The sequence below is a fragment of the Mustela erminea genome, chromosome 6 (genome assembly GCF_009829155.1).
Source record: "Mustela erminea isolate mMusErm1 chromosome 6, mMusErm1.Pri, whole genome shotgun sequence".
Lineage (NCBI taxonomy): Eukaryota > Metazoa > Chordata > Mammalia > Carnivora > Mustelidae > Mustela > Mustela erminea.
The window spans coordinates 91,076,676-91,094,419 of NC_045619.1; the positions used below are offsets into that span (position 1 = coordinate 91,076,676).

Here is a 17,744-nt window from a genome sequence, read left to right on the forward strand (position 1 = left end):
TTGACACATTATTAAAAAGCAGATGCCTACTAGCTTGTGGATAGGAGGGTAACAGATGTAATCAGTCTTCATTAAAAGTAAATTATTCTGAGGCCTAGAGAAAAGCTAAACAGCTATTAGGAAGTAGGACTAAAGCAGTAAGGATAGAAAGTTAGAGAATGAGAGGGTGATTAAGGAGGAAAGAGAGAGACAATCCAGTATCTAGGAGCTTGAGAAAAGACATGGAGAAGAAACATGTCTAGTAGGATATTTCATGAAGTACAGTGCTTTGTGAGATAGAAATTCATTCCCTTTCCCTGTGAGTCACTAAAGATTGTGTTGCTCCAAACACACAAATGGTGGACATCAGACACTTTAACTTCTTTCTGCCTCAGACTCTTTCTTTACCTGAATAATAATAGCACTGACCTCAGACGGTTTTGTATTGTCTGCTTGTTTGAAAAAATGAGACAATTTTATGGTCAGTGCCTGGTAATCAATAAAAGCTCTGAAGAAAATACAAAAAGAATTGCTATTTGGATACAAAACTAAAAGCAAAGGAATAGAATTTTCATAAGTAGAGAAGTAGTTTCACCATCTCCACTGAAATATCTTGAATAAATATTTTCAATGCCTATTTTAATGTGTAGCAGTTATAAATTCTACACATCTCAGCATCTACGTATTGTCCTATGTGTGAGCCAGTGGTTTGTTCATCCTTTCCCACTTCTTTCTTTTGTCTTTCAAATACTCTCATCTCTCAATCCTGTAAATAATCCATACCCCGCTGCCCCACAAATAGTGTTAATCTGCACTACTGGTATTAAATGCACACATGTTTTATGTCCACATCTATAACTGCAAAGAAAATAAAGATAACTCATGAAATATAAAATTATATTACACATATGAGTACATATGGCATTCATATGTATTTATTTTATTTTTTTATTTTATTTTTTTATTTGACACAGAGAGAGAGATCACAAGTAGGCAGAGAGGCAAGCAGAGAGAGAGGGGGAAGCAGGCTCCCTGCTGAGCAGAGAGCCTGATATGGGGCTTGATTCCAGAACCCTGAGATCATGACCTGAGCTGAAGGTAGAGGCCCAAGCCACTGAGCCACCAATGTGCCCCTATATGTCTATAATATATTACCCTTCTAGGAATAAAAATGACATCTCTCATTGAAGGAATTGTGGATTAAACAAGTTCAAAATATCCAATGCCAGATTTCCAGATATTTATTTTATTGATTCATAAATATTCTCAATATGAGAAGATGTCATATGCACAAATATAAATAACTGTTTAATGGAAGTAAATAGCACAGTGAAGAAAGTCGTCAAAAGGCAATAAAAGCCACATTAGGGAGGGGCTTGGGAATGGCTTTCCTAAATTCAAAGGGTTAATATAGTTATAAACCTTCTTGTCAGTCTTTAAAAGGTTGTCCGTTTCAGAAGACAATCAGTCATAATAGAAATCCACAGCAGTGTTTTCCACCATTTCATCCTCATAAAGAATTCTTCTCTAGGTTGCCAAAATTCAGAAGATATCAGCACACTAATTCTACTGAAGACAAGTCCAGTTTGTGGAAGAAAAATGTGCATTCCTTATGCAGTCACAGAAGAGTGAAATTCTACACTTGATCTTAGCCAAAAGGCCGAGAAGCAATAGAAGTGTGAAATTCTAAATCAAGCTTTCACATACTTAGGATCTTGCCACTTGTACATTTGTCTATTTTCCTGAATCATTTTACTTTTTGTACTTTTTAATCAATATTTATAAAACTGATTCACCTCTGTCTAATGATTATTCTCCTTGGCACTCTATTTACTTAATGAATTCCCCCGGGTCAACAAAAAGACACAGATAAAATAAGTCCAGTTCTATTTGTATGTCAGACATAGAGAAGAACATTCCATATATTCTGTTTCTCAAAACAGTGTTTGCAGGAAAATATAGCAGTCCATGAACTTGAGGAAAATATTACTTAGGTTTCACAGATGTATAATCATAGAATTACAAGATATTTATTTTAAATGTTTGCATGAGTAGAAAGAAAAATGATTGGATAAATAACTGTTTTGTAGTATATGAAAAGAGGCAAGTGGAAAAGTAGTAGTCAACCTAGGTGTAATTGAATTTGTATGTGGAGTTTGACAGATGAAAAGCAAGAATGAGTTGAATTATAATAAAATGTTGTCAGCATTTTATAGTATCAGGAATGAAGGATATCATGAGTTGAAGAGAATTATAATCCCTAAGAACCATAAAAAAGTTAAATCAACACACTTGTTTTGAGAGCACAATAGAAACCAAATATTTTGCTAACTCAATTTACCAGCTCTGAAATTGTGTAAATATTTAAGCAAATCAGATGATAAAATTTGAGACAAGATCATCAAGAAGAATCAGGAAGTAAGTAAATTTTTTATTCTTCAATATAAGATATGGAATCTTCATTTTACATAAATGTTTTAAAATCGTGTTTGCATATATGTTTGTGGATTTACAACCATTTCAATATTAAAAATTAAATAACTGCTTACTACCAAGAGACTCTTAATAAAATCCTAAAGCAGGAACACAGAAATTAATCTTGGATTGTTCAGTTTTACTAATTTGAAAATGTATTCTGTTACATACACAAGATTATTATTAAAATTCCCTATTGGAAAAAATATCTGCTTCCCAGTTGGTATTATTTTGACCATCTACTTGTTCATTTTCCATAGAAGTATTATTTAAAAAAAAAAAAAAAGGAAAAGAAAAGAAAATGATTATGCATTGAGTGAATTCAACTACTTCTAGGCAACTATTTAATTTAGTAATAGAATGTTACCTTATTGTACTTCTAGCCTATTTATCAACAAGGCAAAAATATATATATAAAAGTGTGATAGCATCAACCAAACTCTTAAAGTAATTCATGAAAGAATGTCAACAAAACATTCCCATGCATAAACATGCACACTGTACAGTGAGATGATTACTCACAAATTAGATGACGAATTTTGCAACCTTGTGAAAGCTTCCTAAACTATGTAGGTCTCAAATTGTGGAGGCAGGCCTAAATCACCCCTGTGAGATTTGAAACCCTGTATTTAGATGAGCCATAATGCAGACTAGTTTTTATAATATTGAGGAAAAGAAAAATATCAATCAGAATATCTTCATGATTTTTTAAAAAGGAGCTAAATATTTTCAAGAATAATTAGAATCTTAATATTTAAAAAAACATTAGAATAAATAGCATCTGCTTAAATGTTATCACAAGATTTTTTTTTTTTTACCCATGGCCCCTGACAGCACATTTTTAACAAAAAGAAATCAGTATTTAACTTCAAATAATATGTATTACTTGAATGTGAGGTCAGTAGAAATTGGAGAGTTGCTGAAGGAAAACATTTCTTTTTGGGTTTCATAGATTATTCATCACTGTGGATATTTTTAAGATTCTGTACTCTAACCTCAATCTTGTTTTAAATTTTTATGTCCTACAGGGGAATATACAGTTTCGCTCTAAAGGGGGGAAGAAAGGATCAGCAATGAAAAACCACACAGTACCCACAGAATTCATTCTTCTAGGGCTATCAGATGACCCAGAGCTTCAGATTATGATTTTTCTCTTCTTAATTATCACATATATATTAAGCGTCACTGGTAATCTGACCATCATCACTCTCACCTTGGTTGACTCCCATCTGCAGACCCCCATGTATTTCTTCCTCAGGAACTTCTCTGTATTAGAAATATCCTTTACAACTGTCTGTATTCCTAGATTTCTGGGCACAATTATCACCAGAGACAAGACGATCTCATACAATAATTGTACAGCTCAGTTGTTTTTCTTCATCTTCATGGGAATAACTGAGTTTTACCTTCTAACTGCCATGTCCTATGACCGCTATGTTGCCATCTGTAAACCCTTGCATTATACCACCATCATGAACAAGAGTCTGCATTTTACTTGTCTTTTGTGCTTGGCTGACAGGATTCTTAAATATCTTCCCACCAGTTATTCTTTTTCTCCAGTTAGATTACTGTGGTTCCAATGTCATTGATCACTTTGCTTGTGATTATTTTCCCCTCTTGCAATTATCTTGCTCAGACACATGGCTCTTAGAAGTGATCGGTTTTTACTCTGCCATAGTGATTCTGCTTTTCACTTTGGCACTAATAATTTTGTCCTACATGTTCATCATTAGAACAATTCTGAAACTACCCTCTGCCAGTCAGAGAAAAAAGGCATTTTCTACATGTTCCTCACACATGATTGTCATTTCCATCTCTTATGGAAGCTGCATATTCATGTATGCCAACCCTTCTGCAAAAGAAAAGGCATCATTGACCAAAGGAGTGGCTATTCTGAATACTTCTGTCGCTCCTATGATGAATCCATTTATATATACCCTCAGGAACCAGCAAGTAAAGCAAGCCTTTAAAGATACTATCCAAAAGGTTATGATTTTCTCCAGTAAATGAAAGTGTAAGGAGCACTAAAAGGATGACATTCTTGTAAATACTATTATTCACACTTTCTCGAAATTCCCTTTCCTTTACTAGAGTTATGTATTTTCCCCTTTTTTCCACTCCCATATTAAAGTTCCTAATCATTGAACTCAAACATTTGAGGAACTGAATATTGTTTCAGAATTTTCTGTAAATTCAAGTGTTTTTTTTTAATGCAGTAGAACATCTGGGTTAATAATTATGATTCTGATTTTAGCCATTCTGACTGGTGTGAGGTGATATCAGAATCATAATAGTTTACCTTTGAAGAGACACTGGGCATTTAGTTTGATGGAAAGAGTGTCAGGATTGATGTGGATTTCTGAACTTTTCATTCTTATCCAGTAATAGATAGTGTTATTAGAAAACTTTGATTCTCTTTGTCATTTCCATGAAATCAAGTAAACACAATCACCAGAGGACTGGGAATAAAATATAAATATCTACTTTAAAATATTAAAAGATTAGAGACTCACACGTACTAAAAAATATTTACACCGTTTATCATAATTAAGATGCTAATGAGGAGGAAGAGAAAGGAGGTAGAAGGGGGTGGGGATAACAGAAAAATTTTCAGCAATTTCTACCTTCTAGAGCTATTGTTTTCTTTGTATTGACTCATTTAATCCTGCCAACGACTTTATGGGGTGTTATTCATTACTAATCTCTCTTAGAAGTATTTTTCCTTAGGCAGATCAAATGTCTCCAAAAATTAAAAAATAGGTGAAGAACAGACAATGTAAAAATAAACCAAACGTATAAAATGGATGAAACTATGATAAACCACTGGAAGTTCACCTTTCTGGAGAACGGAGCTTTATTTGTGGCATCTAGAACGGACTTTAGGGTTTTGGGAAGTACGGAAGAGAAATAACATCTACTGATAATATTCTACACGCTCTACTCTGTATTAAGCAAATCACATGCAGTATTTATTTTACAAAACTTCTTAGCGAACATTATTGCTTCTGATTTATAGGTGAATGAACATGATGAAATTGAGGCTGAAATTTCAATGTACAGAGATTGCAGCTTTCAGAACTGGCATTTCAATCACTTTCCTTTCATCTCAAAACCCAGACTAGTTGGGTTACTTTCATCTTCACCCTGACTTTCACTTGTAGTAAATTAGGAATAAAAGCTCATGTTCAATATTAGGATTGTTACATTAAAGGACTTTGTAATGTTTAAGGAATTCATTCAGGCTTTTCTTACTTATGGCAAGCTTTGGGGATTCAGTGATGAGAAGGAGGATTCTTGCTCTAACTTATCTCAGATTCTAGTGGGGGAGAGAAACTACATGAAATTAAAATTTAACTTGATCAATGCAGTAACTTAAGCATGAGAAGCCTATTGGCCAGGTAATGATATCATTGTCAAAGAAAATGTCAGTTTTCCTGCCTTAGCACAATTAGTGTCAGTTTCACTATAATTGCTAAGGGTTGATTCTTTTTAACCCAAAGTCACATGCATTTAAGACAAACCTTGTCTGCTTTGACTGTTATCTCAGTTTTCACCTTTATTTTATTTCTTGGTCATAATCACATATGTTTAAAAAAAAAGTCATGCTCTTCCCTCAGTAATAGGGGTTTTTAAAAAATGTTTATTTATTTATTTGACAGAGAGAGACACAGTGAGAGAGAGAACACAAGGGGGAGTGGGAGAAGGAGAAGCCGGCTTCCCGCCAAGCAAGGAATCCGATGCAGGGCTCAATGCAGGGCTCCATCTCAGGACCCTGGGATCATGACCTGAGTGGAAAGCAGACACTTAGCAATGGAACCACCCAGATCCCCCAGTAAGAAGAGATTTTGAGAATAGGATATGATACTCTCCAAGACTCTCCAGCAAGCCTCCCTTTACCCTCAAATGGCATTGTGGCTCATTTATTCATCTTACACTCAGTTAACCTGGTACCACACTCTATCTATTACTATCTCAGATCTATTTTGAAAGAATTCATATCAATGACCATAGTCAAGATTTCTAAGACTTTTTCAGGCATTTATCAATGTACATTAGGAAACACTGAGATATATTTGATAAATTAAGTCCATGCACAAACTAGGTAAATATTTATTTAATTTAAATATTTAACTATATTTAATACCTATTATGTGGATATTAACAGCTTACTATAAGCAGATTAGGAAACTCACAAATATAATTTCTTCCTCCTTTTTTTTCTTACCTATTGTACTTCTTAATGCTTTATAGCAGCAAAGGATGAAAAGTTTTTTTTAGCTCTCCAAATTCTGTGTCTTCCTTTGCCTTTGCTGTTGCATTTTTTTAAACATATAATGCATTATTTGCTTCAGGGATACAGGTCTGTGAATCATCAGTCTAACACAATTCACAGGACTCACCATAGTACATACCCTCTCCAATGTACATCACCCAGCCACCCTATGCCTCCCTCCCCACTCCCCGGCAATCTTCAGTTTGTTTCCTGAGATTAAGGATCTCTTTTAATTTCTTCCTAATTCTTATATTGAAAATCATTCAGATGTTATTTCTGAAAAGACTTTCAAAGCAAATACATTGCAGGCATGCACTAGCCATTTGGATTAATAGAACAGATCATTTCCACCTTATAAGATTTTGAGCAACAGATAAAAAGGGAGACTTTTCAGTATGGAATTAATCTTTTATAAAAACATATAGCCAGGGCCATATGAATATAAAATATAGGACTGCTCACAACATTTCCAACAATGCAGTAAGAATTCCAAGTAAAGGTAAGAAATATAATTTAATGGATATCTTGGACAAAAATAATAATGATCGCAAATTGCAGCTGTCAAAGTGAGTGAAGTGAATGAGAATTGCGTGGTTAGAAACAGAAAACAGCAAGTAGTCATTACTTCTATTTTATGCTTTCTATGAAAAGCTGATTTTATTGATTCAATTTATTATGCACAGAAAAAAGTTATGTTATAAAACCAATACTAGTGATCCTCATATGGATAGTATATATTTCTTTCTTTTTTTTTTTCCTAATGTTAGTACAAGGGTTTATCAAGGTATGCCTTAGTACAGGTGCTGGGACTTGCCCATGATGCTTTTGTTGCATAAAGCGCAGACCTCCTGCCAATCCTTCTTGAGCAACAACACCTGCAAGTTGACAGCTAAGTGGATGTTGCATACAAACTCATCATCTGTCATCTTCATGTGGCCAACAGCCACTGACAGACATAGCAACTTCATCTGGAATTGGACTGTAGACTTCACTTTATCCACTTTGACCCCCATGTTCTCATTGTGGGTCAGCATGAAAGGGAAATTGCCAACTTTATTCAGGCCTGGACCCAAAACTTGTGGATTCTGCTTGATCAGAGATTCTGAAGCCAAAAAGGCATCACACTTCTTGATCATATTCTTGACTAACTCTTTTTTCTTGTTGAGTTTCTTCAGTGTTTTAGTGTCCATGTGGGAAATATCCACAATCTTGAACTCATCACAGTGCTGCTGGTCCCCCAAAACTTGGGGCAGGGAGTGGACTTGAGCCTGAATGTGCCTGAGAAGCATTTGTCCTTCTGTGGGTTGTAGGTCTTCAAGCTGATCTGCAGCTCCACCATCTCCAGAAACTTCTGACACTGGCACTGATTCCCATTCAGGACTTCCAACACCACCAGTACAGGGTGTCGCTTGGATACTTTGCTGCTCATGGTGCCTCATGACACAATAACCAGATGAAAGAGCAACATTATATGTTTTAAACTCTTTTTAACATTTTACCTACCCCCCATAAGATATACCCCTTTAAGTGGGTATACTTTTTTCCTCCTTTTAAAGTAAAAGGCAGATATTCATAGGAAACAAATAATGTATATATCACCAATATGCATCTGAAAAATGATTCAGATCACAACTGTGTCCCCCAAAGCAGCAATTGTGCCAATTTCTAGGGGAGGTAAGAAATTTTTCAACATGAACATACACAAAGAAATCTTAGATTTTCAGAATAGGATGCTATTTCTTCCACAAAAGCACTTTCTTTCACAGGAGTACTAAATAAGCTCATCTAAAATGCCAGGCTTGGCTTATGGGGATTTCTTTCCAAAATAACATATCTTAGAAAATTAAAAATTCAGAAGACAACTACTCTTTTGGAATTAAACTTAAATCCCTAAACTTACATGCAGAATATTGCTTTCACTAAAGAAGCTTAGATCCCAAACTCTTCCACTGGTAATCTCAAATATAACATATGCCTGTATGATACTACCATTTCTCGTTTGAAAGAGTTTCTGTCATTTTTGGATTGAGCACTGAGTTATCCACAACAACAACCGCAGCCATAATCATAGATTATGGGACTAACAACTGATTCTCTCACTGATAGATAATACTTTGTCGTTCTCCATCAGTCTGATTTGAGTCACAGTAAGTCTTTGTATACTTAAATAATCAGATCTCTTTGGTGTTCATCATGCCCTCTACCACTCTGTCTGATGGTAGATCTCCAGCGCGAAAGTCCTCAAATTCGCATTGCCCTCTTTGCTCCATCTATAAAGTTGGCTTTGTATTGCTGTAATTCATAGTCAAATAGGATTACATGAGCCCCATGATACAGTATGTTTATCAATATGATTAGAAATTTTCACCATATACTGGAATGTCATCTTTCTCGATCCTAGATCTTTACAGACTATGAACATTTTGTAGAAAAAGGGATACTTTGTTCATTATTGCCTACCAAAGGGCTTACCATAGTGCCGTCATTTAAAATGACGGCATTTAAAATATTTGTTAATCAACAAAAGGATGGAGGTCTCAAAAAGCCTATTCCTATATAAACTATTAATACCTCCTGCCTTAAAATTATCATTGCTCTGCTCTGATATCCTGTTTGAATAATTTTTTATGACTCGGTTTTCTAGGATGCCTTGTTTTTCAAAACCATGGACAGAAATCACTATACCCCTTCAACAATACAGTTGTTGAACAGCAGCTCCTCTTACACTCATTACTCAATAGGCAGAAACTCTCTTTTCTGGGCGCCTGGGTGGCTCAGTGGGTTAAGCCGCTGCCTTCGGCTCAGGTCATGATCTCAGGGTCCTGGGATCGAGTCCCGCATCGGGCTCCCTGCTCAGCAGAGAGCCTGCTTCCCTCTCTCTCTCTCTGCCTGCCTCTCTGCCTACTTGTGATCTCTCTCTGTCAAATAAATAAATAAAATCTTTAAAAAAAAAAAAAAAAAAAAAAAAGAAACTCTCTTTTCTTTCTAGGTCTACCTCCCAGGATCTCCACTGGGGACAAATACAGGGCAAAATTATATCTTTTAATCATGGTACCAGATGGAACCCTATGGTTAGACTTCCATGAGTATTACAATTTTAATGTTTTCTTAACTTGATATGTTTTCATAAAGACAATAGTGAAAATCACAATGGTACTCAACAATATTATTCACTTAGCACATCAATGGCTTTCTTGACATGGATTCCTTCAGGTCTCAGGAGCAGCTCATATACTCCATCATTCACTCCACTAAGTCTCCATTTGTGCAATCTTGGAAAAATTAGTGAAACTCTCAGTGAGTTACTTATTGATATAAAAATTAAAGAGAATAATGGGAATTACCTCAGAGGGTAGTTTAAATATTTATTTAGACATGGCTAACAAACATGCCTGGTACCTCCCAGTGCTTAATAAATTAAAACTATTACTATTATCTTAAGTACTGTTAGTTTTAATTAAATGTCATAAAGCCAGCAACATGCAATTTACTAAAAAATAATTTGCCTTTATGCATCACAACAGTGTCTGTAGGACAACTGTCCTTGTAGAGTACCTTATGTGGTATTCCTTCGTCTGTAAATTGAGGATGACAATAATATTTACTTCATTTATTGATGAGTAATTTAGATGACTCTTTTACATTTCATTACTCTACTAGTGTTTTATTATGAACATATACATTTTGCATCTTCTAAATTCCATCACATATGTTTATCTATATGCAAGGACTGCAAAGGCTACATTTTCAGTTATCTTTGAAGCTAGGATTCTAAACATCATTTCAGTTCTGCAATTCAGATAACTTCATAAAAGATACGAAATTTAAACATTGTTATAGGGGTGCCTGGGTGACTCAGTTGGTTAAGCGACTGCCTTCAGCTCAGGTCATGATCCTGGAGTCCCAGGATCAAGTCCCACATCGGGCTCCCAGCTCCATGGGGAGTCTGCTTCTCCCTCTGACCTTCTCCCCTCTCATGCGCTCTCTCTCTCTCTCAAATAAATAAATAAAATCTTTAAAAAAAAATTGTTATAGCTAAGCATCTACATTGCTGGTGTAGATCATAGCAGATTCAAATGACCCTAAATTTTATAGCAATAGCACTAGATTCCCGAGGAAGAGTTATCATGGGGACTTAATTTTGTGAAGCAGCTTTAAGGTCATTCCACGAAGCTCATCTTAAAATCTGCCTTCAGGGATGCCTGGATGGCTCAGTCAGTTAAGTGCCTGCTTTTGGCTCAGGTCATTGTCCCAGTGCCCTGGGATCGTGTCCCGCATCAGGCTTCTTGCTCAGTGGGGTCCTACTTCCCCCTCTGCCTGCTGCTTTCCCTGCTTGTGCTCTCTTTCTCTCAAAGAATTAAAAAAAAAATCTTTTTAAAAATCTGCCTTCAGGGCACATGGGTGGCTCAATGGGTTAAGCCGCTGCCTTCGGCTCAGGTCATGATCTCAGGCTCCTGGGATCGAGTCCCGCCTCAGGCTCTCTACTCAGCAGGGAGCCTGCTTCCCTCTCTCTCTCTCTGCCTGCCTCTCTGCCTACTTGTGATCTCTGTCTGTCAAATAAATAAATAAAATCTTAAAAAAAAATCTGCCTTCAGCTCTCCTGATAATTCCTTAAACCAACAATTACTTGATACTAAATAGATTTATTTTTAATTAACTTCCTTAAATACTGCTCTCTGCAGCTGCAGTTGATATATAGAGAACCTATCCCAGGAACAGACTCTTAAACCAATAAAAATCTGGAGCCAATTTATTAACCCGGTTTTGTCTGATATCAGCAATGATTCCATTAGACACATAAACATTGATAGTCTACATTGACACATTTATAAGGGAGAGTTCATCTAGAATTAAAAGCCTACTAAAAGCAAGGTTGAATAAAACTGAACAATGAAAACAACACTTATTTAGGAGCTAGCTGCTTCCAAATACATTAGACAGTTCAAAAAAAGAAAATGTAACTTTAAGGTTTCAATTATGTCATAACTGAAGAGATGATATAGCCAGTATTAAATCCTTATCCTACAAGTTCCTTAGTTATAAAGCTGATTTAATTCACAACTTCTTCACATGTCTTATGTGAATGCTAAGACACTGATTGGGAAAGAATGGGGATTGATCAATGGAATGAAGGTATCTCTGTGGATTCAGATGACTCAGAGTACCTGAAAGTGAAAGCACCACCTAGACTCTCTTGCCAACAGAAGGAACTATATTTATCTTCCTCTGCTTCGTGAAACTATAGAACCTCTGTAGTTACCACACATGAAGGAATTAGCTTTAAATTTTTCCTTATGTGTACAGTCACCATGCTTATTTTCTGACCTATAATATGTATCAGAATCTAGTCTTACCAGGAAGTGGTAAGCAAGCACAAACTCAGGAGAAGGCATAATTACATTGAAAAATTTTACCTGATTTTGATAATTTATCAAAATTAAATATGGGAACTTATGTTAGGATGGATTCTCATGGCACATATCCAGGAGAGAAGAAACAGAATTTTATATTATGCCAAATTCATTGAAATAAGTGCCTCTATCAGAAATTGGGGGTTTGGAGGAGTCAAGATGGCAGAGAAGTAGCAGGCTGAGACTACTTCAGCTAGCAGGAGAGTAGCTAGATAGCTTATCTAAAGATTGCAAACACCTGCAAATCCATCAGCAGATCGAAGAGAAGAAGAACAGCAATTCTAGAAACAGAAAAACAACCACTTTCTGAAAGGTAGGACTGGCGGAGAAGTGAATCCAAAGCGACGGGAAGATAGACCCCGGGGGGAAGGGCCGGCTCCTGGCAAGCCGTGGAGCAACGGAACACAAAATCAGACTTTTAAAAGTCTGTTCCGGGGCGCCTGATTGGCTCAGTGGTTTAAGCCGCTGCCTTCGGCTCAGGTCATGATCTCAGGGTCCTGGGATCGAGTCCCATATCGGGCTCTCTGTTCAGCAGGGGCCTGCTTCCTTCCCTTACCCTCTCTCTGCCTGCCTCTCTGCCTGCTATGATCTCTGTCAAATAAATAAAATCTTTAAAAAATTATTTAATTAATTAATTAAAAAAATAAAAGTCTGTTCCGCTGAGGGACATCGCTCCAGAGGCGAAACCGGGGTGAAGCCCACGCGGGGTCAGCGTGGCCTCAGGTCCCACAGGGTAACAGAAGGATTGGGGGTTTGAGTGTCGCAGAGCTTGCAGGTATTGGAACAGGAAAGCCGGCTACAGAGACAGAGCTGACAGTAAGCTCACAGCTCGGGATTACCTTGAACCGGTTGCAGCCTTGGTGAGTTCGGAGCGCGGCCGGAGGTCAGGCAGACTGGAGTTAATGGACGCTGTTCTCTGAGGGCGCACCAAGGAGTAGGGCCCTGGGCTCTCGGCTCCTCGGGCCAGAAACCAGGAGGCCGCCATTTGTATTCCATCCTCGGGAACTCTACGGAAAGCGCTCAGGGAACAAAAGCTCCTGAAAGCAAAGCTTTGACACTTGAGAATCACTACAACAGGCCCCTCCCTCAGAAGTTCAACAAGAAATCGAGCCAAGACCAAGTTCACCTACCAAGGAGTGCGGTTTCAATACCAAGGAGAGCAGAATTCCAGAGGAGGAGAAAGCAAAGCACGGAACTCATGGCTTTCTCCCTGTGATTTTTTTAGTCTTGCAGTTAATTTAATTTTTTTTCTTTTTCATTTTTTTTCTCTTCTTCTGCTAAAATTTTTTTAACTTTTACCCTTTTCTTTTTTAACATTTTTTAACTATATATTTTTTCTTTTTTATACTTTTCTTTATTCGTTTTCTTTTTTCAATTTTTTTCTCTTTCTTTCTTTTTGAACCTCTTTTTATCCCCTTCCTCCCCCCTCATTATTTGAGATCTGTTCTGATTTGGTTAAAGCATATTTTCCTGGGTTCTTGCCACCCTTTTAGTATTTTACTTGCTCCTTCATATACTCTTATCTGGACAAATGACAAGGCAGAAAAATTCACCACAAAACAGAGAACAAGAGGCAGTACCGAAGGCTAGGGACCTAATCAATACATACATTGGTAATATGTCAGATCTAGAGTTCAGAATGACAATTCTCAAGGTTCTAGACGGGCTTGAAAAAGACATGGAAGATATTAGAGAAACCTTCTCGGGAGATATAAAAGCTCTTTCTGGAGAAATAAAAGAACTAAAATCTAAACAAGTTGAAATAAAAAAAGCTATTAATGAGGTGCAATCAAAAATGGAGGCTCTCACTGCTAGGATAAATGAGGCAGAAGAAACAATTAGCGATATAGAAGACAAAATGACAGAGAATAAAGAAGCTGTGCAAAAGAGGGACAAACAGCTACTAGACCATGAGGGGAGAATTCGAGAGATAAGTGACACCATAAGAAGAAACAACATTAGAATAATTGGGATTCCAGAAGAAGAAGAAAGAGAGAGGGGAGCAGAAGGTATACTGGAAGAATTATTGGGGAGAATTTCCCCAATATGGCAAAGGGAACGAGCATCAAAATTCAGGAGGTTCAGAGAACGCCCCTCAAAATCAATAAGAATAGGCCCACACCCCGTCACTTAATAGTAAAATTTACAAGTCTTAGTGACAAAGAGAAAATCCTGAAAGCAGCCCGGGAAAGGAGTCTGTAACATACAATGGTAAAAATATTAGATTGGCAGCTGACTTATCCACAGAGACCTGGCAGGCCAGAAAGAGCTGGCATGATATTTTCAGAGCACTAAACGAGAAAAACATGCAGCCAAGAATACTATCCAGCTACGCTATCATTGAAAATAGAAGGAGAGATTAAAAGCTTCCAGGACAAACAAAAACTGAAAGAATTTGCAAACACCAAACGAGCTCTACAGGAAATATTGAAAGGGATCCTTTAAACAAAGAGAGAGCCTACAAGTGGTAGATCAAAAAGGAACAGAGGCAATATACAGTAACAGTCACCTGACAGGCGATACAATGGCACTAAATTCATATCTCTCAAAAGTTACCCTGAATGTTAATGGGCTAAATGTCCCAATCAAAAGACACAGGGTATCAGAATGGATTAAAAAAAAAAACAAAACCCATCAATATGTTGCCTACAAGAAACTCATTTTAAGCCCAAAGACACCTCCAGATTTAAAGTGAGGGGGTGAAAAAGAATTTACCATGCTAATGGACATCAGAAGAAAGCAGGAGTGGCAATCCTTATATCAGATCAATTAGATTTTAAGCCAAAGACTATAATAAGAGATGAGGAAGGACACTATATCATACTCAAAGGGTCTGTCCAACAAGAAGATCTAACAATTTTAAATATCTATGCCCCCAATGTGGGAGCAGCCAACTATATAAACCAATTAATAACAAAATCAAAGTAACACATCAACAATAATACAATAAGAGTAGGGGACTTTAACACTCCCCTCACTGAAATGGACAGATCATCCAAGCAAAAGATCAACAAGGAAATAAAGGCCTTAAATGACACACTGGACCAGATGGACATCACAGATATATTCAGAACATTTCATCTCAAAGCAACAGAATACACATTCTTCTCTAGTGCACATGGAACATTCTCCAGAATAGATCACATCCTCGGTCCTAAATCAGGACTCAACCAGTATCAAAAGATTGGGATCATTCCCTGCATTTTTTCAGACCACAATGCTCTAAAGCTAGAACTCAACCACAAGAGGAAGTTTGGAAAAAACCCAAATACATGTAGACTAAACAGCATCCTTCCAGAGAATGAATGGTTCAACCGGGAAATTAAAGAAGAATTGAAAAAAATCATGGAAACAAATGATAATGAAAATACAACAGTTCAAAATCTGTTGGACACAACAAGGGCAATCCTGAGAGGAAAATATATAGCGGTACAAGCCTTTCTCAAGAAACAAGAAAGGTCTCAGGTACACAACCTAACCCTACACCTAAAGGAGCTGGAGAAAGAGCAGGAAAGAAACCCTAAGCCCAGCAGGAGAAGAGAAATCATAAATATCAGAGCAGAAATCAATGAAATATAAACCAAAAAAAAACAACAGAGCAAATCAATGAAACTAGGAGCTGGTTCTTTGAAAGAATTAATAAAATTGATAAACCCGTGGCCAAACTTATCAAAAAGAAAAGGGAAAGGACCCAAATAAATAAAATCATGAATGAAAGAGGAGAGATCACAACTAACACCAAAGAAATACAAATTATTATAAGAACATACTATGAGCAACTCTACGCCAACAAATTTGACAATCTGGAAGAAATGGATGCATTCCTAGAAACATGTAAACTGCCACAACTGAACCAGGAAGAAATAGAAAGCCTGAACAGACCTATAACCAGTAAGGAGTTTGAAACAGTCATTAAAAATCTCCAAACAAACAAAAGTCCAGGGCCAGAGAGCTTCCCAGGGGAATTCTACCAAACATTTAAAGAAGAACTAATTCCTATTCTCCTGAAACTGTTCCAAAAAATAGAAATGGAAGGAAAACTTCCAAACTCATTTTATAAGGCCAGCATCACCTTGATCCCAAAACCAGACAAGGATCCCATCAAAAAAGAGAGCTATAGACCAATATCCTTGATGAACACAGATGCGAAAATACTCAACAAAATACTAGCCAGTGGGATTCAACAGTACATTAAAAGGATTATTCACCACGACCAAGTGGGATTTATTCCAGGGCTGCAAGGTTGGTTCAACATCCGCAAATCAGTCAGTGTGATACAACACATCAATAAAAGAAAGAACAAGAACCATATGATACTCTCAATTGATGCTGAAAAAGCATTTGACAAAGTACAGCATCCCTTCCTGATCAAAACTCTTCAAAGGGTAGGGATAGAGGGCACATACCTCAATATCAACAAAGCCATCTATGAAAAACCCACCGCAGATATCATTCTCAATGGAGAAAAACTGAAAGCTTTTCCGCTAAGGTCTGGAACATGGCAGGGATGTCCATTATCACCACTACTATTCAACATAGTACTAGAAGTCCTAGCCTCCGCAATCAGACAACAAAAGGAAATTAAAGGCGTCCAAATCGGCAAAGAAGTCGTCAAATTATCACTCTTCACAGATGATATGATACCAAATGTGGAAAACCCAAAAGACTCCACTCCAAAACTGCTAGAACTGGTACAGGAATTCAGTATAGTGTCAGGATATAAAATCAATGCACAGAAATCAGTTGCATTTCTCTACACCAACAACAAGACAGAAGAAAGAGGAATTAAGGAGTCAATCCCATTTACAATTGCACCCCAAACCATAAGATACCTAGGAATAAACCTAACCAAAAAGGCTAAGAATCTATACTCAGAAAACTATAAAGTACTCATGAAAGAAATTGAGGAAGACACAAAGAAATGGAAAAATGTTCCATGCTCCTGGATTGGAAGAATAAATATTGTGAAAATGTCTATGCTACCTAAAGCAATCTACATTTTTAATGCAATTCCTATCAAAGTACCATCCATCTTTTTCAAAGAAATGGAACAAATAATTCTAAAATTTATATGGAACCAGAAAAGACCTCGAATAGCCAAAGGGATATTAAAAAAAAAGCCAAAGTTGATGGCATCACAATTCCAGACTTCAAGCTCTATTACAAAGCTCTCATCATCAAGACAACATGGTACTGGCATAAAAACAGACACATAGATCAATGGAACAGAATAGAGAGCCCAGAAATAGACCCTCAACTCTATGGTTAAGTAATCTTCGACAAAGCAGGAAAGAATGTCCAATGGAAAAAAGACAGCCTCTTCAATAAATGGTGGTGGGAAAATTGGACAGCCACATGCAGAAAAATGAAATTGGACCATTTCCTTACACCACACACAAAAATAGACTCAAAATGGATGAAGGACCTCAATGTGCGAAAGGAATCCATCAAAATCCTTGAGGAGAACACAGGCAGCAACTTCTTTGACCTCAGCCACAGCAATATCTTCCTCGGAACATCGCCAAAGGCAAGGGAAGCAAGGGCAAAAATGAACTATTGGGATTTCATCAAGATCAAAAGCTTTCGCACAGCAAAGGAAATAGTTA

At 36.9% G+C, this 17,744-nt stretch overlaps 1 protein-coding gene and 1 pseudogene across 1 annotated transcript; one reads left to right on the top strand and one right to left on the bottom strand.

The window, feature by feature from the left end:
* The first annotated feature begins 3,527 nt into the window (after positions 1-3,527).
* LOC116592475 (olfactory receptor 6C3-like) lies at positions 3,528-4,464 on the top strand. The gene is given in 2 exon segments (XM_032345666.1): positions 3,528-3,928; positions 3,930-4,464. Coding segments are annotated over 2 exon segments (936 nt in total).
* A 3,054-nt stretch (positions 4,465-7,518) lies between these two features.
* Positions 7,519-8,156, bottom strand: LOC116592476 (annotated as a pseudogene).
* Between the last annotated feature and the right edge of the window lie 9,588 nt (positions 8,157-17,744).